Raw genomic sequence first — 27,478 nt, forward strand, 5'->3', positions numbered from 1 at the left:
AAGTTTCATCTTTAATGAAATGACTTTCAAAATAACATCTATTTCCATGACACCAATACTACAGTTTTCAGTGTCACAGTAAGATATGGAGAATTACATCTGTAATTAATATGAATGCCAACATTTCGAGCAATAATTTGCTACATGGCAAACAAAATCAAGAAAGCAACCATCAAACAAAAAAGAGACCCATAGCTTCAGACAAGGCAAATTCGAGGATAGCATGTGACAACAGCTGCTACTTCAGTGAAAGTTTTCTGGCATAACCGATGACTAGGCTGCCAAAGAATACCAGCACCAGAAACAGACACTCCACTGTTGCAGCACCTGCATCAATAAATTTGGCAGCAGTATCAAAGTTTCTGCTGATCTGAAATTAGTCTTAAATGCCCTTTAGATTATTGAGACACACCATTCTGGGCCCCATTAAATACTGTAGAGCCTTTGTGAGCTTACTTAATGTCTGTCACTGCTATTACCTCTCCAGTCCTAGCCTCTGCGGAAGATTAACATTGATAAAGTAACTGGTCTGATGCAATTTTAGATCCAGCTCGGATGAGAGTGGGAGTGCAGGTGAGCTTGATGCAAATGACCGTCTTATGCAAGGCAATGCAGCTGGAGGACCTGGGTGACAGGCAACCTGGTCTCCTCTCCCAAGCTTCCCTTCTTCCTGGGGGGTGCCTGCCGCAGGGACGCCAGCAGAGATCAGAGTATTGGCCCCTATCATGCCCTTCTTGCACTTAGAAACTCTAGATAGCACTTCAGGCACTATGCTTTGTGCCATTTTGAACAGCAAAAGCACAAACAAGCACAAAAACATGAAAAACGTGGCACTAAATAGATCATGAGACAGACATTTGCAGCGTGGGAGTTGAAACAAGAAGGCAGATGGGGCTTGGTATTGTTAGTCCTCAGCTGGGAACAGATACCTGGGGCAACTCAATTTTTCTTTTTCTTTTTCTCTTTCTTTTCTTTCTTTTTTTTTTTTTCCCCACCACAACAGCTCTTTAAGTATTGATTTTGGGGTTCTAAGCACTTGGTTTGATCTAAAAGTGAATTTGGGAGGCCATATGAGATTGAGAGTAACCAAAGTGTTGTGCTACTGTGTGCTTATAGATAGGAACATACGGAGAAGCAACTATGACATAATGGACATTTAAACTTTAAATACCAAGAATTTATGAGGACTTACTGGAATGTTCAGTCTGGGTAAGGTTACTCTTTGCTGATCTGAACAGATCTCTAAGATCTTGATCTTGATACACTTGTTCCCGTGGTGGCCAACTACTCTCTTGGGCCTCAGCCGTGTTAAAGGCACAACGGTCTGAGGAAGAGAAAGACATCTTTCCCTGCCTTGGTAAGGCTAGTCTTTCTAGGCAGTGGTCAACACAATGCCAGGTAGCTGTGTGCCTCAGCAGCAAGGAACCTAAACTGGCAGCTGATTCCCAGCTTAGTTGGAAGGACTGATTCACAGAGGGCCAACTGGTAGACAGCACATCACAACTAAACTTGGACTTTATTTCATCTCCTTTTTGCCTGGAACTATAATGTAATTAATCTTTGGTTTGGCGTATGTTCTTTCTTTCTTTCTTTCCTTTTTTTTAAGATTATTTATTTGAGGGGAGGAGGAAAGCACAAGCAGGGAGAGGGGCTGTCAGAGAGCGCAGGAGAAGCAGGCTCCCCACAGAGTAGAGAGCCCCATGCGGGGCCTCAGTCCCAGGATCCTGGGATCAGGACTCAAGCCGAAGGCAGAGGCCTAACCAGGCAGACTCCTAACCCTGGGAGCCTCCTATGCACCCCTGGAGTATGTTATTTATTAGCTTATTAAGAGACATTAATCTGGGGCGCCTGGGTGGCTCAGTGGGTTAAGCCGCTGCCTTTGGCTCCGGTCATGATCTCGGGGTCCTGGGATTGAGTCCCACATCGGGCTCTCTGCTCTGCAGGGAGCCTGCTTCCTCCTCTCCCTCTCTCTGCCTGCCTGTCTGCCTATTTGTGATCTCTCTCTGTCAAATAAATAAATAAAATCTTAAAAAAAAAAAAAAAAGAGAGAGAGAGACATTAACCTGTATGCTACACGCTTGTGAAGTATTAGCTATAAATTAGAATCCCTACAGGGAACCTGTGCTACACAAACTATTGGCAAAGACATATCTCAGTTTCTGGGCATTATTTGCTGGAGCGAAACAAGAGTGAGTTTCAGGGATTAAAAAAGGCAGTCACATGGTTATTAAGTCAATTTTGGTTGTTTTAGACATACAGTAAAATACTACCCACGCTTTTGGTGTACAGCTCTAGGGCTGACTCTTACCAACACTAACAGGATACAGAACAAACACAACACTCCACGAATTTTTCTTAGGGTACAGTTTTGTCCATCTAGTTTCCGGCCAACCCCTGCTCTCATTAGGCCCTAGAGCAGACCACACTCCCTCTCATCACAGAGGACTTAAACCTGAATGGCTGTACTAGGTTATAAAACCTTTTTTCCGTTGTTTGATGTGGACTTCCTCTCCGACTCGCTCGTGAGCCAGGAACCAGAACTTCGCGGACAAACAAGAACTCAACACCCGCCCCCTACCCGCCCCCTACCCGCCCCCTACCCGCCCCCAAAGAACGCGCCCTGGCGGTGTCTCTGCGCACGCGCAAGCGCCGTTCCTTTTTCTCTCGCATTCTGTCTCAGTCTCTCCACCATCCTCCTCTCTTTGGGTGCCCCGCCCCTCCCCGCCTCCTGCCACGCCCCCTCCCCCCTCCTGTCCCGCCCCTGGCTCTGAGAGACAGCCGGCGCCGCCGCTGCTTCAGACTGTGCGCGCTCGGGTCAGCTGCTTCAGGACTTTCTGCACCCGCGGCCGCCCTGCACGACCAGCGTCATGCTTCCGGTCGCCTCAAAGAATTTGCCCCAGCGCATGGTGTTCGTGGTGGGGGTTGGGATGACCAAGGTAAACGGAGCCGCGGAGCCGCGGAGCCCGCAGGCCGGCTCCCTGTTCGGCTCTGTCCGGGAGAGGCCGAGATGTAGGGGAGCCCCGAGGTGACCGGGAAACGGGGGCCCAGGTCAGGGCCAGGCGCCGTCCAGTGGTTTGTCCTTCTACGGGGCGGGGGGTCCCGGGCATCCCATTGCTCAGCCACGGCTTCTTCGACGTTGGCGACTCGGAGGGGTTGTCATTTAGGGTTGTCTTTGAAGTGTGGTCTCGTCTGGGGGTTATACCTGCGGTCGTTTCTTTCCCGTTCCTCCTTCCTTTTTCTCCCTGGGTCAGAGTTGGTGACGGACGCCCCAACAGAGTCCACACTTCCTTTGATTTTGAGTGGAATCCCAAGGTATTTGGACCTTTGACGAGGCAACATCTTCCTTGCCATGGAAAGGAAATCAGGTGGGGACTGTCCCCGCTCTGCACACCCAGGAATACTCTCCTGTAGGATCCCTTTACAGTTAGAAGCGAGGATGAGGAGGAGAAACATTCGTGATGTTAAGTGTCTCAGCACAAGTGGCATGTTTTCTGGATCCTCTGACCTCCTTTCTGTTCCTCATGTGGTATCTGCTGATTCTTAGGAAGCCAGGGTCCTCCGCTCTCATTTCTTGTCACCCTCACCACTCCTACGTTCTGGTAAAGCCAAACTGCTGTCAGTTTCACCCCACACTGTTTTATGCCTCTCTTGTTCTAACTACTTGTACTTGACTTCTTTGCAGTTTTTTTTTCTTTTCGTTTTTAAAAGACCAGTTCATCTTCTCCAAGAAGTCTCTTGATCCTCTTGATTTTCCTGCAGAGCCCACTACTTACCTTTGCTTCATTCCAGATATCCCCCACTTTTGGAAAGTTCAAGTTATACCACTCACTTTGACAAAAGACCTACGTTACTATCTATATTTGTTAACTGAAATTCAAAGAGGATTTTTGCTTTTAGAAAAAGTCAAAAAGTGGGGTGCCTGGGTGGCTCAGGCCTCTGCCTTTGGCTCAGGTCATGATCTCAGGGTCTTGGGATCGAACCCCACATTGGGCTCTCTGCTGAGTGGGGGAGGGAATCTGTTTCCTACCCCTTCTCTTTCTGCCTGCCTGTCTGCCTACTTGTGATCTCTCTCTGTCCAATAAATAAATAAAATCTTTTAAAAAAAAAAAAGAAAAGAAAAAAGGCAAAAAGTGAAAATAACATCCAGCATTTGTTCTGCAGGGAGTTGCTGGTTAACAGAGGCGGTGAGCACCCCAAGCAGCAAGCAGCAGTCAGAGTGTGACTGCCCAGCTCCTTCCCTGAAAATACACTCAGCGTCTCAGCATTAAACTGCCATAGCTTTGAACTGTGCTTGTGAGCATCTGTGCTTTATCTTGATTTATTTTGTGCATTCATTATCAAGATGTGGCCTAAGGTATCAGAAAAGCCGAAGGGGTTATAGTTTGGGTCCAAGAACACTCAGAAAAATTTCCATATAAGTTAATGGCAATTTCTTCTTCACCTTATGCCATTTCAGTTTATGAAAGTTTTCATAGGAATGCAATATTTTTTTTTAAAGATTTTATTTATTTAGTGAGAGAGAGCATGAGAGCTGAGAAGGTCAGAGGGAGAAGCAGACTCCCCATGGAGCTGGGAGCCCGAAGCCGGACTCGATCCCCGGACTCCGAGATCATGACCTGAGCTGAAGGCAGTCGATTAACCATCTGAGCCACTCAGGTGCCCAGAACACAATATTTTTGACAGCAGGGGAAACCCATACTTATGTTATACTGAAGTTCTCTGTTTATATGTTCATATTCTTCCTTAGAATGTAAGCTCCTCCCAGGGTGAGTACCATGTCCAATTCATTGCTGTATCTGTAACACCTTGAAAATGCCTGGTGCCTGAGAATAAGATCCTAATGAAGGTTAGTTGGAAGGTACTAAATGGATATACTTAAGGAAAGAGAGTTGCCAGGGGGAAGTTCTCTTCCTGAGAAAACAGCCTTAAAATTTTTATTATCTTACCAAATGCGGTGAGAGTACATAATTTGATCAAAACATTTGAGTAGAAAAGTCAGTTAATCATAATAGAGCAGGTACTTGGAGTTCATCCTATTGTTTCATGGGAAGGAGGACTTTTTTTTTTTTAAGACTTTATTTATTTATTTGATAGATAGAGATTATGAGTAGGCAGAGAGGCAGGCAGAGAGAGAGAGAGAGGAGGAAGCAGGCTCCCTGCTGAGCAGAGAGCCTCATGTGGGGCTTGATGTGGGGCTCAATCCCAGGACCCTGAGATCATGACCTGAGCCGAAGGCAGAGGCTTTAACCCATTGAGCCACCTATGTGCCCCAGGAGGGGGGACTTCTAATAGAGGTGGACAGTAAAAGCTTTTTAAGTATGACATTAATGCAATCAGATCCTCCATTGGCTGTTGAATATGTGATTATATTGGCTGTGTAGGAAAGCGTAGAACTTTATAACCCTTTGGGAAGTAATTTGTTTCTTTTTCTAAGTTAGGAGATGGAGGTGTAGGCAGTATTAGTTACAGTATTGAGGGAAGAGACTGGGACTGTGAAGAACAGCTTTATTAATGTACTTATTGGGCCAGTTTCTTCTAGGTTAGATATTTTGGAACTTGGGGCAGGATTTGATGAGGAGGGAAAAACTTACTAGATAATACTTTAAGCTCTGTTGGTAAATTTGTAATGGTCAGATTCCTGTGTTATGGTTCTTAATTTGAATAGCTGAGTTCCTGATACAAGTTGAAGTTCCTTTAATGAGTTTTATTATTAGTGTAGGAAGTAAGTTAAGATTTCTTTGGTGGATGTCAACAGGTTTTAATACAACTAAATCATCACTACCATCAGGCTGACAGCAGGCCAAGTCCCTTTGCTTATGCTGCCTACCTTCTGATTTGCCCTTTGTTCATAGTTTTATGTTCTACCTATTTCAAGAACTGATCTGACTTGATCTGTTTTGGTTGCAAAATAACAGCAATAAAAACAGAGTGGGGCAGCTTAAAAAGCAAATATTTCTTTCTCACAATTCTGGAGGCTGGGAAGTCTGAGATCAAGAGATTAAGGCACTGGCAGATTCATTGCTTTTTTTTTTTTTTTAAGATTTTATTTATTTATCTGACACAGAGAGAGAGATCACAAGTAGGCAGAGAGGCAGGCAGAGAGAGTGGGAAGCAGGCTCCCTGCTGAGCAGAGAGCCCAAAGTGGGCCTCCATCCCAGGACCCTGAGATCATGACCTGAGCCGAAAGCAGAGGCTCAACCCACTGAGCCAGATTCATTGTCTTTTGAGATCTTGCTTTCTGGTTCATAGATAGCTGTGTTCTTGCTGTGTCCTCATATGGCAGAAGGGGTGAGGGAACTCTCTGGCATCTCTTTTATAAGCATATTAATACCATTTGTGAAGTCTCCATCATTATGACCTCCCAAAGGCCCACCTCAATCATTCAGTCATATTGGGGATTAGATATCAATATATGAATTTTAGGAGGACACAGACATTCAGTCTATAGTGCAGTCCAAGTCCTATATTTTCTTATTTCTATTTCTTCAAATTGCTCTAAGTTATCCTGGTTCCCTTGTAGTTAGGGCCAAATAATTAAGCACTTAATTTTTCTAATAATTTTATGTGTGATAATTTCACGACCCACAGAAGAAATACATTTTACATGACAACCGCATACACAAAAGTTTGCTAAAGCAACACTTACTTGGGGAAACTCTAGGTCAAATGTTCTAGGTTCTTAAACAGATACATTGAGAGGAAAAGAAAGTAGTGGAGGAGGACCTGTAGGTTAACAAAGAATTAAAAGACCCATACAATTTTTTTAAAGATTTTTTTTTTTTTATTTGACAGAGAGAGAGAAAGAGCACAAGCAGCACGCAGAGGGAGAGAGAGAAACAGGCTCCCAGCTGAGCAAGGAGCCTGATGTGGGACTCTGATCCCAGGGCCCTGGGATCATGACCTGAGCCGAAGGCAGCCGCCTAACCAACTGGCATCCCAACCCATAAAATTTTGATAAATGGGCAAGACTAAACTGTAGTGTCTATAGATACACACTTGGATGATAAAATTATGAAATATTACAGAAAGTGGTTACAGTGGGAGTAAAGATAGTTACTACTGTGGGGATGGAGTGAAGATTGTGATTGAGACAGTGCTTGGAGGAGTTTCTGCAGTAGGGGCAAAGTTCAGTTTTTTTCGTGTGAGTGGTGGTATCAAAGATAAGGAAAGGCACACACTGGATAAAGCATTAGGACAGATTTTAATCAGTATTATTGGGAAAGGGAAAAGTGCAGTGTGAACTCAATTATTTTTTTAAAGATTTTATTTATTTGTTTGATGGATAGAGATCACAGGTAGGCAGAGAGAGGGGGAGAAGCAGGCTCCCTTGCTCAGGGGAGCCCAATGCATGGTTCAATCCCAGGACCTGAGCCAAAGGCAGAGGATTAACCCACTGAGCCACCTAGCTGTGACTTCAACTAAATTTCGATTTATACAGAGGTGACCGAATGTTTTAAAGGGAAATTACAATTATGTATGTATGTGTGTGTCTACTGGGTTTTGTCATAATATATCTTACAGTGGTTTACAGTCAAAATCTTTTGAAAGCCATTTTTTGTTAGCACCTCCACTGACCATTCCAACAAGTATACTTTATCTAATCAGTCACCCAGCTTGGATTTTACTTCCTTTACATTTTGCTTCTTTTCTTTTTTCTTTTTTCATTTCATTTTTTCTTTCTTTCTCTCTCTCTCTTTCTTTTTTTAAAAAAGATTTTTTTTTATTTATTTGAGATAGTGAGAAAGAGAAAACTAGCAGTGGGCAAAGGGAGAAGCAGGTTCTCCACTGAGCAGGGAGCCAGATGTGATCCCAGGAGCCTGGGATCATGACCTAAGCTGAAGGCAGATACCCAACTGACAGAGCCACCCAGGCTCCTCTTCCTTTATGTTTTTTTTTTTTTTTTAAAGATTTTTTTTTATTTATTAATTTGACAGAGAGAGAGATCACAAGTAGGCAGAGAGGCAGCCAGAGAGAGAGGAGAGGGAAGCAGGCTCTCTGCTGAGCAGAGAGCCCGATGCGGGACTCGATCCCAGGACTCTGAGATCATGACCTGAGCCGAAGGCAGCGGCTTAACCCACTGAGCCACCCAGGCGCCCCTTCCTTTATGTTTTTAAGTCTGTCTGCTTTTTCTATCCTTTCTGCTGCTATCTTAGTCAACTCTCACTTGGACTGTTCCAGAATCATTTGGCCTCGTTGCCTGAAACTTTTTCCTTCATTCATTCTCCACATTACATCTAGAATGATCTAAGATGTTGGTGGGAATGCAAGCTAGTGCAGCCACTCTGGAAAACAGCATGGAGGTTCCTCAAAAAGTTGAAAATAGAGCTACCCTATGACCCAGCAATTGTACTACTGGATATTTACCCTAAAGATACAAATGTAGTGATCTGAAGGGGCACGTGCACCCCAATGCTTATAGCAGCAGTGTCCACAATAGCTAAACTATGGAAAGAGCCTAGATGTCCATCAACAGAATGAATGGATAAAGAAGAAGTGGTATGTATATACACAATGGAACATTATAAAGCCATCAAAAAACCTGAAATCTTGCCATTTGCAATGATGAATGATGGATGAAACTAGAGGGTATTATGCTAAGTGAAATAAGTCAATCAGAGAAAGACAGTTATCATATGAGCTCACTGATATGAGAAATCTGAGAAACAAAACAGAAGATCATAGGGGAAGGGAGGGAAAAATGAAACAAGGTGAAGCCAGAGAGGGAGACAAATGTAAGACACTCTTAAACTCAGGAAACAAACTGAGGGTTGCTGGGGCAGGGGTGGCAGAGAGCTATAGGGTGGCTGGGTTAGGGACATTGGGGAGGGTATGTGCTATGGTGAGTGCTGTGACTTGTGTAGGACTGATGAATCACAGGATGCCTGGGTGACTCAGCCAGTTAAGCCACTGCCTTTGGCTCAGGTCATGATCCCAGGGTCCTGGCATCAAGTCCCACATTGGGCTCCTTGCTCAGCGGGGACCCTGCTTCTCTCTCTCTCTCTCTCTGCCTCTGCCTGCTTGTGCTCTCTCTCTCTGACAAATAAATAAATAAAATCTTAAAAAAAAAAGACTGATGAATCACAAACCTGTACTCCTGAAATAAATAATACATTATATGTTAATAAAAAAAGAAAGAAGAAAAAAAATAAGCAAAAAGAAAAAAAGATGCAGGTCTTTTCATCCCAATCTCTCTCTCTTTTAAAAGATTTTATTTATTTATTTGAGAGAGAGGGGGAGAGACAGAGTGCATGAGTGGTGGGGGAGGGGCAGAGGGAGAAGCAGACTCCTCCTTGAGCTGGGAGCCTGATTGGGGGCTCAATCCCAGGACCCTGGGATCATGACCTGAGTGGAAGGCAGATGCTTAGCTGACCAAGCCATCCAGGCACCCCCCCAGTCTCTGTTTCCCTTAAAAAGTAGGTCTTTATTTTTCAAAGCAGCTTTAGGTTATAGCAAAATTGAACAGAAAATAAGAGTTCCCATGTGCTCCCTGCCCCCATGCATGCCCAGCCTCACTCAGTAATCTGGACCAGAATGGGGCATTTGTTAAAATCAGTGAAACTACACTGACATATCATTATCACTCAAAGTCCATAGTTCATATTAGGGTTCACTCTTGGTGTTGTATATTTTAGGTTTGGACAAATGCATAATGCCATATATCCACGGTAGTATCATATGGAATAGTTTCATTACCCTAAAAATCCTCTGTGCTCTGCCTGTTCGTCCCTCCCTTCCCTCAACCCTTGACAACCACTGATCTTTTTACTGTCTCCATAGTTTTGCCTTTTCCAGAATGTCATATAGTTGGAATCATACAGTAACATATAGGCTTTTCAGATTAGCTTCTTCACTTAATAACATGAATTTAAAATTCCTCTATGTCTTTGCATGGCTTAACAGCTCATATCTTTTTGGTGCTGAGTAATATTCCATTGTTTGTATTACCACAGTTTATTTATTCACCTATTAAAGACATTTTGGTTACTTACAAGTTTTGGCAGTTATTTAAAAATTACTAAGGGTGCCTGGGTGGCTCAGTCATTGGGCATCTGCCTTCAGCTCAGATTGTGATCCCGGGGTCCTGGGATCAAGTCCTGCATTGGGCTCCCTGCTCAGCAGGAGGCCTGCTTCTCCCTCTCCCACCCTTCCTGATTGTGTTCCCTCTCTTGCTGTCTCTCTGTCAAATAAATAAATAAATAAAATCTTTAAAAATATTATTATAAATATCCCTGTGTAGGGTTTTGTGTGGGCATAAGTTTTCAACTCATTTGCATAAATCCCAAGGAGCACAGTGGCTGGATCATATGTTAAGAGAATGTTTAGTTGTTGTTGTTGTTGTTTTAAGATTTTGTTTACTTATTTAAGAGGGAGAGAGTGCGCAATGGGGTGAGGGTCAGAGGGAGAAGCAGACTCCCCGCTGAGCAGGGAGCCCAACACAGGACTTGATGCCAGGACTCCAGGATCATGACCTGAGCTGAAAGCAGCTGCTTAACAACTGAGCCACCTTGGCTCCTGAGGATATTTAACTTTATAAGGAACTGCCAAACTGTCTCTGAAAGTGGCTGTACTATTTTGCATTGCCACCAGCAATGAGTGAGACTTCCTGTTACTTCCCGTCTTTTTAAGCATTTGGTATTGTCGGTATTTGGATTTTGACCATTCTAATGGGTGTGTAGCAGTATCTCATTCCCTCCCCCCCCCAGCCTCTCTCTCTTTTTTAAAGATTATTTATTTTTTTTATTTGAGAGAGAGAGAGAAAACAAGTGGTGGAGGCCGAGGAAAAAGCAGGCTCTTTGCTTCAGGGAAAGCAGGGAGACTAAGCAGGGAGTCTGATTCGGGGCTCCATCCTGGGACTCTGGGATCAGGACCAGAGCTAAAGGCAGATGCTTAATTGACTGAGCCACCCAGGTACCCCCAGTTTCTTTTCTTTTCTTTTTTTTTTTTTTTTAAAGATTTTACTTATTTATTTGACAGACAGAGATCACAAGTAGGCAGAGAGACAGGCAGAGAGTGAGAGGGTGGGAGCAGGCCCCATTATGAGCAGGGAGCCCAATGCAGGGCTTGATCCCAGGACCCTGGGATCATGACCTGAGCTGAAGGCAGAGGCTTAACCCACTGAGCCATTCAGGCCCCCACCCACTGAAGTTTCTTTATAAAAAAGAAAAATCCATTGTTTTTAGAATAAAGCCCAGATGTCATAGGAAGGCATATAAGGTCCCTTTTGAGGTGGCTCTAGAACCAGACTGTCTGAAACTTCAGCTTCGTTACTTAATTAGCTACGTGTCCTTGGGCAAATTACTTAATCTCTCTGTACCCTAGTTTTCTTGTTGTAAAGTGATGATATTAATAATAGTACCTACCTTTTGGGATTATTGTGAGAATTAAATAAATTGATACATGAAAAGGGTTTAGCATAATGCAAAACAAAGTAAGTACCCAATAAGTGTTAGTAGTTATCATTTGGTCTTAAGTTACTCTTCTGTCCCTGTCACTTGCTGAATCTTATTTGTGCTTCAACTTCTGCAACATAAAATTGTTTACAGTACCTAGATTGAGCCATATTCTCTCACTTCTAGGTCTTTGCCCTAGAACTTTTTTTTCTCTTATTTGGCTAACTCCTACTCATTCTTTTTTTTTTTTTTTTTTTAAGATTTTATTTAGTTATTTGAAGAGAGAGAGATTACAAGTAGGCAGAGAGGCAGGCAGAGAGAGAGGAGGGGAAGCAGGCTCCCTGCTGAGCAGAGAGCCCGATGTGGGGCTCCATTGAAGGACCCTGGGATCATGACCTGAGCGGAAGGCAGAGAGAGGCTCAACCCACTGAGCCACCCAGGCGCCCCACTCCTACTCATTCTTTTTTTTAAAGATTTTATTTATTTGACAGACAGATCACAAGTAGGCAGAGAGGCAGGCAGAGAGAGAGAGGAGGAAGCAGGCTCCCTGCTGAGCAGAGAGCCTGATGTGGGGCTTAATCCCAGGACCCTGGGATCATGACCTGAGCCGAAGGCAGAGGCTTTAACCCACTGAGCCACGCAGGTACCCTACTCCTACTCATTCTTAAAGATTAATTTGAATGTTAGTTCCTCTGGGAAGCCTTTCTAGTCCTCCTTCTGAGGCTAGGTAGTTTTCTCCCCCAAATTATTCAGTACTTAAGGGCACTATAGTATAATTGCCCGTTTTCCACTGGACTAGAAGCTCCCCAAGGGCAAGGCCTGTATATAGGTGCTCAGTATGTTTTTGTTTAAATTAATTGATAAATGAATTTTTGCAGTCCTCTGTTGTGAGAAAAATCTAACTATATTTGCTTCTATTTATTTATCTCCTTCTATATTTCTAGTTCTTGAAGCCTGGACTTGAGAATTCAAGAGACTACCCTGACTTGGCAAAAGAAGCAGGTAATAGAGGAAATTTAGATCTTTGGACATTGGAGTTACTGTATCATCTGTCTTGATTGTGGAGCCTTGCAACCATAAAAAGAAACCTGGGTCAAGGGAGAAGAACCTATGCAGACAGTTGCCTAGTGACTCTTTAGAAAGGACAAAGAAAAAAGAGCTTGGGCATTCTTAGCTAAGCAGCCAGGGCAAACAGTGGCCTATAATTTTATGTACTGTCCAGCTGTTTGCTGGGACACCAAAGGGCTCTGTGGGAGTCTCCCCCTTTCCCCAACAATAATGATATTCTTTCCAATTTTGTCTTTTAGATGTGCTGTGGAGCCACAGAGATGAGTAAGGATCTTGAGGTTAAGGAGCTTTAAGACTTCGGGATTTAATATATTTATAGTTAGATACACAGTTAGGACAGAAAATGTTAAGTATCAAAAAGGAGGTGTGAAAAGTAGTAGCTTAGAGGGAGAAATGGTTACTTCTGAATGGAGAGATCTAAGATGACTTGATGAAAGATTTGTCCTTTGATTTGGACACAGACTATTTAAAGGTCAATCTACTCTGGGAAGACTCTAAACTTAATTTGACCTACCTAAAGCAAATACTCAATGCACTGTCTGATAAAACTCTTTTGTTTTTATAGCCCAGAAGGCTTTAGCTGATGCCCAGATCCCTTATTCATTAGTGGAACAGGCATGTGTTGGCTACGTTTATGGTATGTAATAAACTATATGGTATGTAATAAACTATATATTTTATTTTATATATATATATATATATAATTTAAAAAAAATATTTTATTTATTTATTTGATAGACAGAGATCACAAGTAGGCAGAGAGGCAGGCAGAGAGAGAGAGAGAGAGGAGGAAGCAGGCTCCCTGTCAAGCAGAGAGCCCGATGCGGGACTCCATCCCAGGACCCTGAGATCATGACCTGAGCCGAAGGCAGAGGCTTAACCCACTGAGCCACCCAGGCGCCCCTAAACTATATATTTTAAAACTGTTTAACCTAATCTAGCTGCAATTTCATAACCAATGCAGAGGCACTTGTGAATTTTAACCCTCCAAACTCAGGATTTAGAGTCTTATTTCCATCATCTCTAGATTTCCCTTATGTGTCAGCCTACTGTAATATATGTTTTTTGCCATTGTTTATTGCCAGAACAGGAGATAAATTGCTTATCTTTAAATTGCTTATCTTTAAAGAAGATAAATTACTTATCTTTAAATTGCTTATCTTTATTTTTATTTTTTTTTTTTTTAAAGATTTTATTTATTCATTTGAGAGAGAGACAGTGAGAGAGGGAGCATGAGCGAGGAGAAGGTCAGAGGAAGAAGCAGACTCCCCATGGAGCTGGGAGCCCGATGCGGGACTCGATCCCGGGACTCCGGGATCATGATCTGAGCTGAAGGCAGTCGTCCAACCAACTGAGCCACCCAGGCGTCCCAAAATTGCTTATCTTTAAAGAAGAAAAAATTACCCATTGTTCTACCATTAAAGATAATTACTATTCAGAAGATAAATTTTTGTTCTTTGTTATCTTAAAATCTGTATTTGTTGACTTTTTTGTATCCAATACATTTTCTTAAAAGATTTTACTTATTGTTTGGCACAGAGAGAGAGAGAGAGAGAGAGCACACACGCTCGTGTGCACAAGCAGGGGGAGCAGGAGATGGAGAAGCAGGCTCCCCACTGAGCCTGATGCCAGGCTCTGTCCCAGGACCCCAGGATCATGACCTGAGCTGAAGGTAGATGCTCAACCATTGACCACGCAGGCACCCCCAATAAATTTTTTTCATTAAACTTTTTCCTAACTAGGAAAAGAGAATATGCTAATTGTAAAAAAAGAAAAAAAGAATAAAAGAAACAGGAAAACACAAGAAAAAAGTCCCCTCTAATCCCATTGTCCAGTATAGAAGTAATTACCATTAATTTTTTGATATTATCTTTCAGTGAATATGAATGCATGTGAGTATGCATGCACATAGAATTTTCTCTTAAAGAAATAAATAAGATCCTGGGGTGCTTGGCTGGCTCAGTTGGAGGAGTATGAGCGTCTTGATATTTGGGTTGTGAGTTTGACCCCCATGTTGGGTGTAGAGATTACTTAAATAAATAAAACTTTCTCAGAGCCCTGGGATGGAGCCCCGCATCAGGCTCTCTGCTCAGCGGGGGAGCCTGCTTCCCCCTCTCTCTGCCTGCCTCTCTGCCTACTTGTGATCTCTGTCTGTCAAATAAATAAATTATTGAAATCTTTAAAAAAAATTGTTAATAAATAAAACTTAAAAAACGAGAACAAGGATCCTAGTACTTTTTGGTAACGTAGTTTTCTCAATTTAGGATAATTCATGTTCCCTATAAAGTCTTCTCTTATATTATCATTACCATTTTTTAAATTAAAATTTTTTTTCTGGATTAGATTAAATATTTACATGGTACAAAAATACCAAAGGTGAATGATTATGTGATGGAGAGTTTCACTCTTATTCCTATCTCCCTGTCTCATGGTTCCCTTCCCTTAGTCAATTTCACTAATTTCTAGTGTATCTTTGCAGAGGTGATTTGTACATAAGTGTGTATGACTGTGTAAGTTCTTTGTCCCCCTTTCTTTTGTTACACACCTGGTAACATAATAAACACACTGTTTTGTATCTTGATTTTTTTTTCTTCTTTACTTAGTAGTTCTTGGCTACTGTTCCAAATTATATGAAAAAGAGTTTCTTTGGTCTTTTTTTTTAATGATAAAATTCCATTGAATAGATATATAATCTACTGTTTATCATAAAAGACTATAGTAAGCATTACTATAGATGAATCTTCATGCTTATCTGTGATTTTTTTTTTTTTTTGAGATTTTAGTATATCAAGAGCATCCTCAAAGAGAAATTTACTAGGTCAAAGAGATACATAATGTATTTATTGAAAAGAAGGTCCTGAACCTTGCTGTGTTCCCTGAAGACTTCTGGAGAGTCTGTCCCTTTGGATATTCCCATCCTATTTAATTTATCTTTAATTTATCTTATCTTTAATTTAATTTATCTCTAGCATGTTTGTCTGCCTTGATGCCCCTGTTACTGGGGAAAGGGAGTCAAAGTGTTTTCAGCTTGGATCACTGTTTTTCTGGAACACCCTGCCACACAGGATCTTTTAAACTTTTTGAAGTTGTAGAGCTTTTCTTTTCTTTTTTTTAAATTTTATATATTTATTTGACAGAGAGAGAGATCACACGTAGGCAGGGAGGCAGGCAGAGAGAGAGGGGGAAACAGACTCCCTGCTGAGCAGAGAGCCAATGCAATGTGGGGCTTGATCCCAAGATCCTGGGATCATGCCCTGAGCCGAAGGCAGAGGCTTTAACCCACTGAGCCACCCAGGCGCCCCTATAGAGCCTTTCTATGAAGAAAAAAATCATAGCCTTTTAATCCATTGATATAGTTTTAAAGATTTATATCTGAAGTAGAAATGAAACATGGCTTCCTTTATCATGTAGTCCTAGCCAGATTGAATTGTTTGCTACTACTTGGTCATTTCTCTACTTTCCTACATCTGTGACATGTAAAGAAAGTACACATATACATGTTTTGAGGATTTTTTCCTATATGGAGTATAAATAATGCTTAATGCAAAAACTGTTTCTGAATAAGATGTCAGTGGTTTATTGCTGTGCCTGTGTTGGATGCACACGGGCACAATACTGAAGGAAAAAAACCCTGTACTGGGGTGTCATGTTGCATAACAGTTTCATAAATTCCCGTGTTGCAGATTTTACAGTTTTGTTTCTTTTTCTATACAGGTGACTCTACCTGCGGGCAGAGGTCTATCTATCACAGTTTGGGACTGACTGGAATTCCTATAATAAATGTCAACAATAACTGTGCAACTGGTTCTACTGCTTTGTTTATGGCCCGACAGCTGATTCAGGGTGGTAAGGATCGCTTATTTCTCGAGTAGACTGAAACACATACGGGGTTATTGCCCCTCTCATTTATCAGTTCTCCACATGACCATCAGAGGGTTTGCTTTGTACTGTATATCTTTTTTAAAAAAATTTTTTTTAAAGATTTTATTTGTTTACTTGACAGAGAGATTGAGATCACAAGTAGGCAAAGAGCAGACACAGAGGGAGAGAGAGAGAGAGGAGGAAGCAGGCTCTCTGCTGAGCAGAGCCTGATGCAGGGCTCCACCCCAGGACCCTGAGATCATGACCCGAGCCGAAGGCAGAGGCTTAACCCACTGAGCCACCTAGGTACCCCTGTGCTGTATATCTTTTTAAAAAATAACTTTATTGAGATCTCATTTATGCACCATAACATTCACCTTTTTTTTTTTTTTAAAGATTTTATTTATTCATTTGAAAGACAGAGATCACAAGTAGGCAGAGAGGCAGGCAGAGAGAGAGAGAGAGGGAAGCAGGCTCCCCGCTGAGCAGAGAGCCCGATGTGGGGCTCCATCCCAGGACCCTGGGATCATGACCGGAGCTGAAGGCAGAGGCTTTAACCCACTGAGCCACCCAGGCGCCCCAACATTCACCTTTTGAAACTATATGATTCAGTCTTTTTTAGTAGATTTGCAGATTTTATGAACCGTCACTACTATCTAATTTTATTTTATTGTTATTTTTTAAAAAGATTTTATTTATTTATTTGTGAGAGAGAGAGAGACTGTGTGCACAAGCAGGCAGAGTGGCAGGCAGAGGCAGAGAGAGAGGCAGGCTCCCTCCCGAGCAAGGAGCCCAATGTGGGACTCAATCCCACGACCCTGGGATCATGACCTAAGCCGAAGGCAGCGGTTTAACTGACTGAGCCACCCAGGTGTCCCTTTTTATTATTACTTTTTAAAGATTTTGTTATTTATTTGACAGACAGAATGAGGGAGCACAAACAGGTGGAGCAGCAGGGGGGAGTTAGAAGCAGACTCCCTACTGAGCAGGGAGCCTGATGTGGGGCTCAAACCCAGGACCCTGGGATCATGACCTGAGCTGAAGGCAGGTGCTAAACCTAATGAGCCACCCAGGCGCCCTTCCCCTATCTAGTTTTAGAACATTTTTATCACCACATAAAGAAACCTTAAGCCTATTAAATGGGTCACTCCCCATTTTCCCCTCTCCTAAGCCCCTGGTAACTACTAACCTACTTTCTGTCCCAGGATTTACCTATTCTAAACATTAAGTGAATAGAATCATAGAAGCCTTTTGTGGCTTCTCTCACTTAACATAATGTTTTCACTGTTCATGTTGTAGCATGTATCACCATTTCTTTCTTTTTTATGGTCAAATAATATTCAGTTGTATGGATAGATCATATTTTGTTTAAAGAATTATCAATGGGCATTGGATTATTTCTACTTTCTTGGCTATTATGAATAATGCTACCATAAATATTTATGTAGATTTTCTGTGGCCATATGTTTTTCAGTTCTCTTGAGTAGGTAGCATATTCTGTATTTCCAAATATTCCAGGGTTTTTTTTTTAGGCCCTGTATTCTGTCTCCTGATTGATTGTTGATCATTACTCTACTGCTCAGTGTTTTTTTTTTTTTTTTTTTAAAGATTTTATTTATTTATTTGATAGAGAGAGAGAGAGAGATCACAAGTAGGTAGAGAGGCAGGCAGAGAGAGGGGGAAGCAGGCTCATTGCCGGACTACTCAGTGTTTTAATTGTTAGAACTTTATAATGTCTTGTTGTTTGATAATGCTGGTGTCTTCTGCCCTTCTCACTTTGTTATTTTTCTTTCTTTTCCTTCTCCTCCCTTCCTCTTCCCTGCCCTCATCTCTTCTCCCTTCCCCTCTTTCTTTCAGTGGGCTCCATGCCCAACATGGAGAAGAAGGTGGGGCTTGAACTCACAGCCCTGAGATCAAGACCTGAGCTGAGATCAAGAGTCAGGTTCTTTACTGATTGAGCTACTCAGGCACCCCTTTCTTTTCCTTTCTTAAAGAAAAAAATTAGTAATTCCTGTTTTGATGTTCAGTTGACATCATTTGTTAACATCATTTAACATCATTTTTTAGGCATTTCCTCCCTCCAGAAATAATTCTATTAAGATTTTTAAAAAATTCTGTTAAGCTTTTGTTTAGGATCCTTTTTTAAAAATTTTATTTAGTGTTTTAGAATTCAAAATTAGCTGTTTATATTTGTTTTTCACTGAACCATATTTCCATTTTTCTAAAAAGTTTTATTAGCATATTGAGAATCAAAAGAAGAATTCAATACTTTCCTAATTTTTCTTCTTATCTAGGATCATGTAGGGCTACCTGGGTGGCTCAGTCAGTTAGGCATGTGCCTTCCACTCAGGACTCTGGGATTAAGCCCACGCCAGGCTCCCTGCTGGGTGGGGTGTCTGCTTCTCCCTCTCCTGCTGCCCCTCCACATGGCTTGTGCTCTCTCTCTCTCTCTCCTTCTCTCAAGTAAATAAATAAAATCTTTAAAGAAATAGAATCATGTTAGAATTTCCCCTAATTTTTCACTTATTAAACATTTTGTAGCATTATAGCATCTTTTTCCATTTTATATATATTACTTAAAGTATTTAATGCTATTTTGTTAGGTGTCTGAAAATTTAATTTTTCATAATTATATCTTCTTTCAAGGTATGGCAGATTGTGTCTTGGCTCTTGGGTTTGAGAAGATGGAGAAGGGATCCCTTGTAACAAGTGTGAGTCTTATGTACTATTATTCTGGAGTTTTTATAATATGTGAGAAAACTTTGCCCATTTGACTACTTTGAATAGAGCCTGTTAATAAGCAACACAAAGCATAACTTGGCATAATTATTAAATGAGCTGATATAATTCATAATCGGAAAAGTGACATTGCGTATATATGCATAAATTCTGGTATGTTAGAACAGTAAAGATTCACAGAGATGATTTGGTTTAGCTTCTTTGCATTGTCAGTGATGAAACTGATATTCAGAGAGGTCAAATAATTAAATTTGAGGTGACCTCCCTATTTAATTTGAGAGTCATTAAATTAATTCCATTTAACAAATTTAAGAGGATTACTAAAGTATGGGACTTTTAATTCTGGTAGTTGGAAGCCAGGTTATTTGAACCAGTTCTCCTACTGATGACAGCTAAAATATTTGTATAGAGTATAAGCAAAAATCCTAAAGGCACTAAAGTGTTAAAGAGAGAAGAGGAATTGCAGGTGAATGCCGGAGAATTAAGATTAGTATTTGAAGCTGCTTTTGCCTTGAATGCCTTTCATCAGAAAGCTGTGAGATTCAATTTTGATTGCCCCTAGAATGAAGAAGAAAGTACTCAAAATTCAGGTCCTGGGGTGCCTGAGTGGCTTAGTGGGTTAAAGCCTCTGCCTTCGGCTCAGGTCATGATCCAAGGTCCTGGGATCAAGCCCCGCATTGGGCTCTCTGCTCAGCTGGAGGCCTGCTTCCTCCTCTCTCTCTGCCTGCCTCTCTGCCTATTTGTGATCTCTGTCTGCCAAATAAACAAATAAAATCTTAAAAAAAAAAATTCAGGTCCTCCCATGATCAGAAATTTAGTAACCACTCCCCACAATAAAATGGGGGCTCTGTGGGGATAAACCCTTTGCATAAGGGTGAACCTAAAGAAAAACTGTGATCCTCCTCTGTGTCCCTTTTCCCCCACTTTCATGAGATCACAAGGAGACTTGACTTGGCACTGAGCAGAACAAAGAAGAAAAAAGAGAAGGAAAGAAATCCCCCAGAAAAACCTTTCATTGATAATTAATAAATCACAAGCTATTCATCATTGAAATTGCTACCAAAATTCTCATTACATGGCAAAGAAACCTCAAACCTTGAATTGAGTCTAAATTGCTTCCAGAATGGTAGTTACCTAGGCACTAAACAGACAGAAGTGTGAATTTGCTTTTGGAGGTAAGCGTTTTCTTTTGGAGACTTTGAGAACTCTTCAAGTAACTTTCTAAGCAGGTAAAGATAACCAGGCATTAAAGAAACAGGACACCGTAACTGAGAGCCAGGAGAAAGAAGGCACAGTAAATAATGATCTCTGAAGGGGTGCCTGGGTGGCACAGGTCATGATCCCAGGGTCCTGGGATCACATGCTCTCTGCTCAGCAGGGAGCCTTCTTCCTCTTCTTTCTCTGCCTACTTGTGATCTCTGTCAAATAAATAAATAAAATCTTAAAAAAAAAAAAGTGATCTCTGAAGACCTCAGAAACTGGATTTATTGAACACAGATTGAGGCATACTTAGCCATGTTTGAAGAAGTAAAAGACATGCTTGGAAATATCCCAAGGATATAGGAAACTGTGAAAACGAACATTATTGGCATGAAAAAAATAGTTTATAGAAAAGAAAAATAAAATAATTAAAATCAAGAAATCAGAAGATAGGTTTGATAGACTATACATAACTAAAAGGAGAATTAGTGAAACTGGACTAGATTAGAAATAATTATTTAGAATACACTCTAAACAGTAGTCTTATCTTTTAGAAAAGAGATGAGAAATTGGCAGAAATTTAAGATAAATGGAGAATAGTGTGATAAGATATAATTATGTTTAATTGAATTAATTGATAAGAAGTAGTGAGAGAGAAAATAAGTCATGGGCATTTTGTTTATCTTTAAAAACTAGCCTTGAGTTTCACTGATCTTTTCTGTTTGCTTTTTACTCTCTCATTTATTTCCACTCTGATCTTTGTTATTTTCTTCTCACTAGTAACTTTGGGCCTAGTTTGTGTGTCTTTTCTTGTTCCTTGAGGTGTAAAGTTAAATGTTTTTGTTTTATTGTTTTTGTGTGGTTTTTATTGAGATCTTGTTTCTCAGTGTAGGAGTTTATCACTATGAACTTCTCTCTTAGAACTGCTTTTGCTGCTCCTGTAAATTTTGGTATGTTGTATTTCCATTTTCATTCATTTTAAGATTTTTTGTTTTTTTATTTCTTTGACCCATTGATTGTTCACTAGCATGTTGTTTAATTTCCACATATTTGTGAATTTTCTAGCTTTCTTCTTGTAGGTGATTTCTAGTTTTATACCATTGTGGTTGGAAAAGATGCTTGATGATTTCAGTCTTAAATTTATTAAGACTTGTTTTGTGGACTCCCACATCATTTATTTAGAATGTTCCATGTGTGCCACAGAAGAATGTATATTCTATTGCTTTTGTATGGTATGTTTTGTATATATTGGTTAAGTCCATCTGTCTGGTTCAATGTTTCCTTATTGATTTTCTGTCTGAATAATCTATCTATTGATGAAAGTAGAGTATTAATTATTGTGTTGCTGCCTCTTTCTCCCAGTAGGTCTGTTGGCATTTGGTTTATACATTTAGGTGCTCCTGTGAGTAATTATAAATGTTATGTCATCTTGTTGGATTGACCCCTTTATTATTAGATAGCTGATTTTGAGGTTTTAAACTTGACTTAAAATAATAAGACCAAACATAATTATGCTTTAGTATATATATCAACATGTGACTATAGAGGAAAGCCAGAATAATGAAGTGTTTTTCTTTAGAGTGAATATTTGAATCTTATGTGTAACAAACAAAGTAGGTTTTAGTTTATCCTATATAATGACCTTTGTCTCTTATTACAGTCTTTGTCTTAAAATCTGTTTTATCTGATGTAACTATAGCAACTTCAGCTTTCTTTTAATTTTCATTTGCATAGAATGTCTTTTTCCATTACTTTACTTTTAATCTGTGTGTCTTACATCTGAAAGTGAGTCTGTTATAGGCAGCATATTAATGGATTTTTTTTTTAATCCATTCAGCCACTCTGTCTCTTGATTGGAGAATTTGGTTTGTTTACATTTAAAGTAATTATTGATAGAGACTTACTGACATTTTGTTAATTGTTTTCTGGCTGTTTTATAGGGCATAGGCATTATTTGAAGAGAAAATGACTACTAATTTTCTTGAACAGGCAAAAGACACAAATCTACAGATTGAAAAATCCCAGTCAATCCAAATTATGATAAATAAAAAAAGAAACCCCACAGTGAAACTGCAAAACAAAACAAAACAAAATAAAACAAAAGCAAAGGGAATAGTGGGGTGAGTATTAGTGTTGTCTTTTTTTTTTTTTTTTTAAGATTTATTTGAAAGAGAGAGAGAGCATGAGCAGGAGGGGCAGAGGGAGAGAGAATCCCAAGCAGACTCCATGCTGAGTATGGAGCCCAATGTGAGGCTGATCTCACAACCCTGAGATCATGACCTGATCTGAAACCAAGAGTTGGCCCTCGTATTGTCTTTATATGAAGAATATTACTAGAAAAGAAGGTTATAGATATTTTTTGTGTGTATTTATGGGTAATGAGTTTTGGGCTTATGCCACCTTTAGAATAGTCTTATATTCTGTTTGTAAAAAACAATTTTAAAAGATTTTTTTTTTTTTTAAAGTAAGCTGTAGGCCTAACATGGGGCTTGAACTCAAGACCCCAAGATCAAGAGTCACATGCCCCACCAACTTAGCCAGCCAGGTGCCCCAGTTTTTAAAATGTTTCAAAGCAGTTTTAAAGCAAGTGTAAGTGACTTTTAAAGCAGTTTTTGACAATTTAGAAATTGAGGGCTTTTGAGTTGATGATCAACATGATTTTAAAGATTTCTACTTTAGTTTAATCCTATTTTCTTCATTTTAAAAGTAATCTTCATTTTAGTAATAATCATTTAATAATAGTTCCTACTTTTTAGTTTTGTTTAGGGGCAAGTAGGCAATTTCTAATATATATGTATTTTTTTCAAGGGAAATTTCTTCTTAAGTTATATACTTGATGACTGTTTAAAATTTGAGTATGTAGGAATTGATCTCTGGTAAATATGGATTTTTCTATAGAAGGCACTACAGTATAAAACTAGAATCATTGTGTGTATGTGTGTTTTAAAAAAAGATTTATTGGTTTATTTTAGAGGGGAGCAGGGGCAAAGGGAGAGGGAAAGAAAATCTCAATCAGATTCTACACTGAGACAGAAGCCCCATGAGGGGCTTGATCCCATGACCTGAGTTGAAACCAAGAGTTGGTTGCTCAGCTAATTGCATCACCCAGGCACCCCTGGTTTTTTTTTTTTTTTTAAGTTTTATTCATTAAAGTAATCATGATATGCAAGTGGGGCTCAAACTCATGACCTTGAGATCAGGAGTCACATGCTCGGGGCGCCTGGGTGGCTTAGTGGGTTAAGACTCTGCCTTCGGCTCAGGTCATGATCTCAGGGTCCTGGGATCGAGCCCGGCATCGGGCTCTCTGCTCAGTGGGAAGCCTGCCTCCTCCTCTTTCTCTCTGCGTGCCTCTCTGCCTACTTATGATCTCTGTCAAATAAATAAATAAAATCTTAAAAAAAAAAAAAAGTCACATGCTCTTCTGACTGAGCCAGCCAGGTGCCCCTAAAACTAGGATCATTGTTAGAAAATGAGTTGAAGATAACTTTTAGCCTGTTCATCTAAGATTATACTATTATTTAACTTATGAGATCAATCTGATTCAGTTCTCTCTGTTCAAACATTAAGGACCTCTATGTCAAATTAAATTAAATGCATGTGATAGTATCTCTTACTAATCGTGAGAGTGTCTGGTACATAATAGGCATTCAAATCAACAAGAGCTATTTCCCTTTTTCCCTTAGAGAACTTTTTCGGAAAGGGGGAAATGTTAGGTTGAGTCTTAAAGACAATAAGAGAAATAATTATATGAAATTATTATATAAAAAAGGATAATTATTATAATAAAACAAAGATAATTAAAGATAGGGAAAGGTGAGCTCTTCCTGGGTTTGGGAGAAAACATCATGAGTCAAGTTGTAGATGTTGGAATGAGCACAATATAATATGTTCAGGGACACCTCACTGGCTTAGTCAATAGAGCATTGGACTCTTGATCTCAGGATTGTGAATTCATGTTCCACATCGGGCATGGAAACTACTAAAAAAAAAGTTAATATGTTCAGGGGATAGTTTGAAAAATGGGATTGGCAGGTGGCAGCTGGAGAAGAGTACAAAATAAGATTATTAGATGAGTCCATAATGGGAGTACCTAAGATTTATGACACATGAAAAATAGGTATTTTTCTTAGGTAATGAATGATAAATACCTTGGTAACTTTTGTTTGAAAATTACTAAAAACCACATCTAGGTCTGGCATTTTCTTTATGGGAAGATTTTTATTTTTTATCTTTTTTTTAAAGATTTTATTTATTTATTCGACAGATAGAGTTCACAAGTAGACAGAGAGAGAAACAGAGGAGGAAGCAGGCTCCCTGCTGAGCAGAGAGCCCGATGCCGGGCTCGAGCCCAGGAACCTGGGATCACGACCCGAGCTGAAGGCAGAGGCTTTAACCCACTGAGTTACCCAGACACCCCTATGGAAGGTTTTTAACCTTTAAAGTTCAATAGGTCAGTTTCTAAAGTAAATATATTACTATTTAGGTTATTATTATTATTATTATTATTACTTTGGGTGAGCTTTGATAACACCCTTTAAGGAATTTATCCATTTCATTTAAATTGTTGAATTTATTGGGTGCCTGGGTGGCTCAGTGGGTTGAGCCTTTGCCTTCAGCTCAGGTCATGATCTCAGGGTCCTGGGATCGAGTCCCGTTTCGGGCTCTCTGCTTGGCGGGGAGCCTGCTTCCTCCTCTCTCTCTCTGCCTACTTGTGATCTCTCTCTGTCAAATAAATAAATAAAATCTTAAAAAAAAATTGTTGAATTTACTGACAAGAAGTTGATCATATTATTCCCATAGTATACCTCTAGAGTAGAATCTTTGGACATGTCCTTGCTCTTCCTTTGATGTTGTTAATCTTTGTCTTCTTTTTCCCATGATCAGTAAAATAAAAGGCGTTTACCAATTTTATTGATCTTGTCAGAGTAACCAGCTTTTATTTTTATTGATTTTCCTTATTTTTCTCTTTTCTATTTCATTCTGCTAATTTATATTCATTCTATTTCATTCTGTTAATTTTTTAGTTAGATCAGCTGTGATCCTTAATATTTCCCTTTTCTTACATTGGGTTTAATTTGCTCTTTATTTTTATAGTCTATTAAGTTGCATTGCTTTTAAATCTGTCCTTTTTTCAAATGTAGGTATTTGATGCTGTAGATTCTTTAAAAACACTGCTTGAGCAGGTGGCGCAGTCAGTTAAGCTCCCAACTCTCATTCTCAGCTCAAGACGTAATCTCAGGGTCATGGGTTTGAGCACAGCATCAGGGTCCGCACTCACTGTGGAGTCTGCTTAAGATTGTCTCTCCCTCTCTCTCTGCCCCTCCCCATACCATTTTCTCTCTCTCAAATACATAAAATAAATCTTTAAAAAAAACCCTTAACACTCTTAAGCAGCATACCACAAATTTTCTTATGTCAGGCTTTTATTTTCATTTAGTTCAAATTATTTAAATTTCCAAAAAAAGGGATGCCTTGGTGGCTCAGTAGGTTAATCGCCTGCCTTTGGCTCAGGTCAAAAACCTGGGCTCCTGTGAATGAGCCCTGTGTTGGGCTCCCTGCTTAGCGGGGAGCATGCTTCTCCTTCTCCCTCTGTCCCTCTCCATTGCTTGTGCTCTCTCTCTCTCTCCAATAAATTAATGAAATCTTAAAAAAAAAAATTCCAAAAAATAAAAATAAAAAAGAAAGAGAGGTAAACCAGAAAACAGTCTCTTAAATATAGAGAACAAACTGATGGTTACCAGAGGGGAGCTGGGGGAGGATAGATTTAATGGGTGATGGATATTAAGGAAGGCACTTGTGATGAGCACTGGGTGTTGTATGTAGTGACAAATCACTAAATTCTGCACCTGAAACTAGTATCACACTGTATGTTAATTAACTGGAATCTAAAAAACGGGTGAAAAAAAATTCCATTGTGATATTTCTCTTATCCATGTGTTAGAAGCGTGTTGCTTAATTTTTAAATATTTGGGCATTTTCAGGTATCTTTCTGTTATTTGTTTCCATTTTAAATCTCTGTGGTCAGGGAATATACTTTGTATGATGTGAATACTTTCTTCTTTTTTTTTTTTTTTAAAGATTTTATGTATTTATTTGACAGACAGAGATCACAAGTAGGTAGAGAGGCAGGCAGAGGAGGGGGGGAGCAGGCTCCCCGCTGAGCAGAGAGCCTGATGCGGGGCTCCATCCCAGAACCCTGGGATCATGACCCAAGCCAAAGGCAGAGGCTTTAACCCACTGAGCCACCCAGGCATCCCTGATATGAATACTTTTTAGTTTACTGAGACTTACTTTTTGTCTCAGGATATGGTCTGTTTTGATAAATAGTCTCTGTGCTTGAGGTGAATATGTACTCTGATGTTTTTGGGTAGTATTCTATAAATGGTAAATCACATTGATTGTTAATATTGATCAAGTCTTCTATATCCTTAATGATATTTCTGTCTACTTGTTCTGTCAGTTTTTGGGGGGGGTATTGAGATCTGCTAAATCTGACGGTTTGTCTATTTCTTTCAGTTCTATCAGTTTTTGTTTCATGTATTTTAAAGTTCTGGTATTAGGCATAGTAGCATTTAGGATTGTTAGGTACTTGATAAATTGAACCTTTCATCATTGTGGGATAACCTCTTCTATCCTTTGTAGTGTTTGTTGATCTTAGATATGTTTTGTCTGATATTAACATAGGCATTTCAGCTTTCCTTAAACAGAATTAGAATAGTATGTCTTTTACCATCCTTTTGCTTATTTCTGTCTTTATGCTTGAATTAGTTTTTTTTTTTTTTTAAATTGTAGTATTGGGGTGCCTGGGTGTCTCAGTGGGTTAAAGCCTCTGCCTTTGGCTCAGGTAATGATCCCAGGGTCCTGGGATTGGGCCCTGCATCAGGCTCTCTGCTCAGTGGGGAGCCTGCTTCCCCCCGCTCTCTGCCTGCTTCTCTGCCTACTTGTGATCTCCATCTGTCAAATAAATAAATAAAAATCTTTAAAAAATAAAAAAATAAATAATAAAAAAATTGCAGTATAAATGGCATACACAATTATATTAGTTTCAGGTATACAATATAATGATTCAGTGTTTGCATATATTGTGAGATGATCACCACAATAAGTCTGGGTAAGGTTTGTCACCAAATATAGATTTTTTTTTTTGAGAGGAAAATGAGCATTTTTTTGGAATTAAAGACTTGCAGTATGGGGAGGACAGATTCAATTAAATACCCAAA

At 40.0% G+C, this 27,478-nt stretch overlaps 1 protein-coding gene across 2 annotated transcripts in view; it reads left to right on the forward strand.

Annotated features, from left to right (window-relative positions):
• Window positions 1-2,755: 2,755 nt before the first annotated feature.
• The window catches only part of SCP2 (sterol carrier protein 2), a 112,076-nt gene continuing 87,353 nt past the window's right edge, over window positions 2,756-27,478 (forward strand). Inside the window, exons 1-5 of one of the 2 annotated variants that reach the window (XM_045064534.1) lie at window positions 2,756-2,936; window positions 12,335-12,392; window positions 13,024-13,095; window positions 16,173-16,304; window positions 18,966-19,030. In XM_045064534.1, the coding sequence (XP_044920469.1) occupies window positions 2,868-2,936; window positions 12,335-12,392; window positions 13,024-13,095; window positions 16,173-16,304; window positions 18,966-19,030 (396 nt within the window). In that variant the 5' untranslated portion in view covers window positions 2,756-2,867. The remainder of the gene's footprint in view (window positions 2,937-12,334; window positions 12,393-13,023; window positions 13,096-16,172; window positions 16,305-18,965; window positions 19,031-27,478) is intronic. The other variant, XM_004774435.1, reaches the window with a different exon arrangement.

The sequence above is a fragment of the Mustela putorius genome, unplaced genomic scaffold, assembly GCF_011764305.1.
Source record: "Mustela putorius furo isolate JIRA1106 unplaced genomic scaffold, ASM1176430v1.1 tig00003853_pilon_pilon_pilon, whole genome shotgun sequence".
In the NCBI taxonomy this organism is placed as follows: domain Eukaryota; kingdom Metazoa; phylum Chordata; class Mammalia; order Carnivora; family Mustelidae; genus Mustela; species Mustela putorius.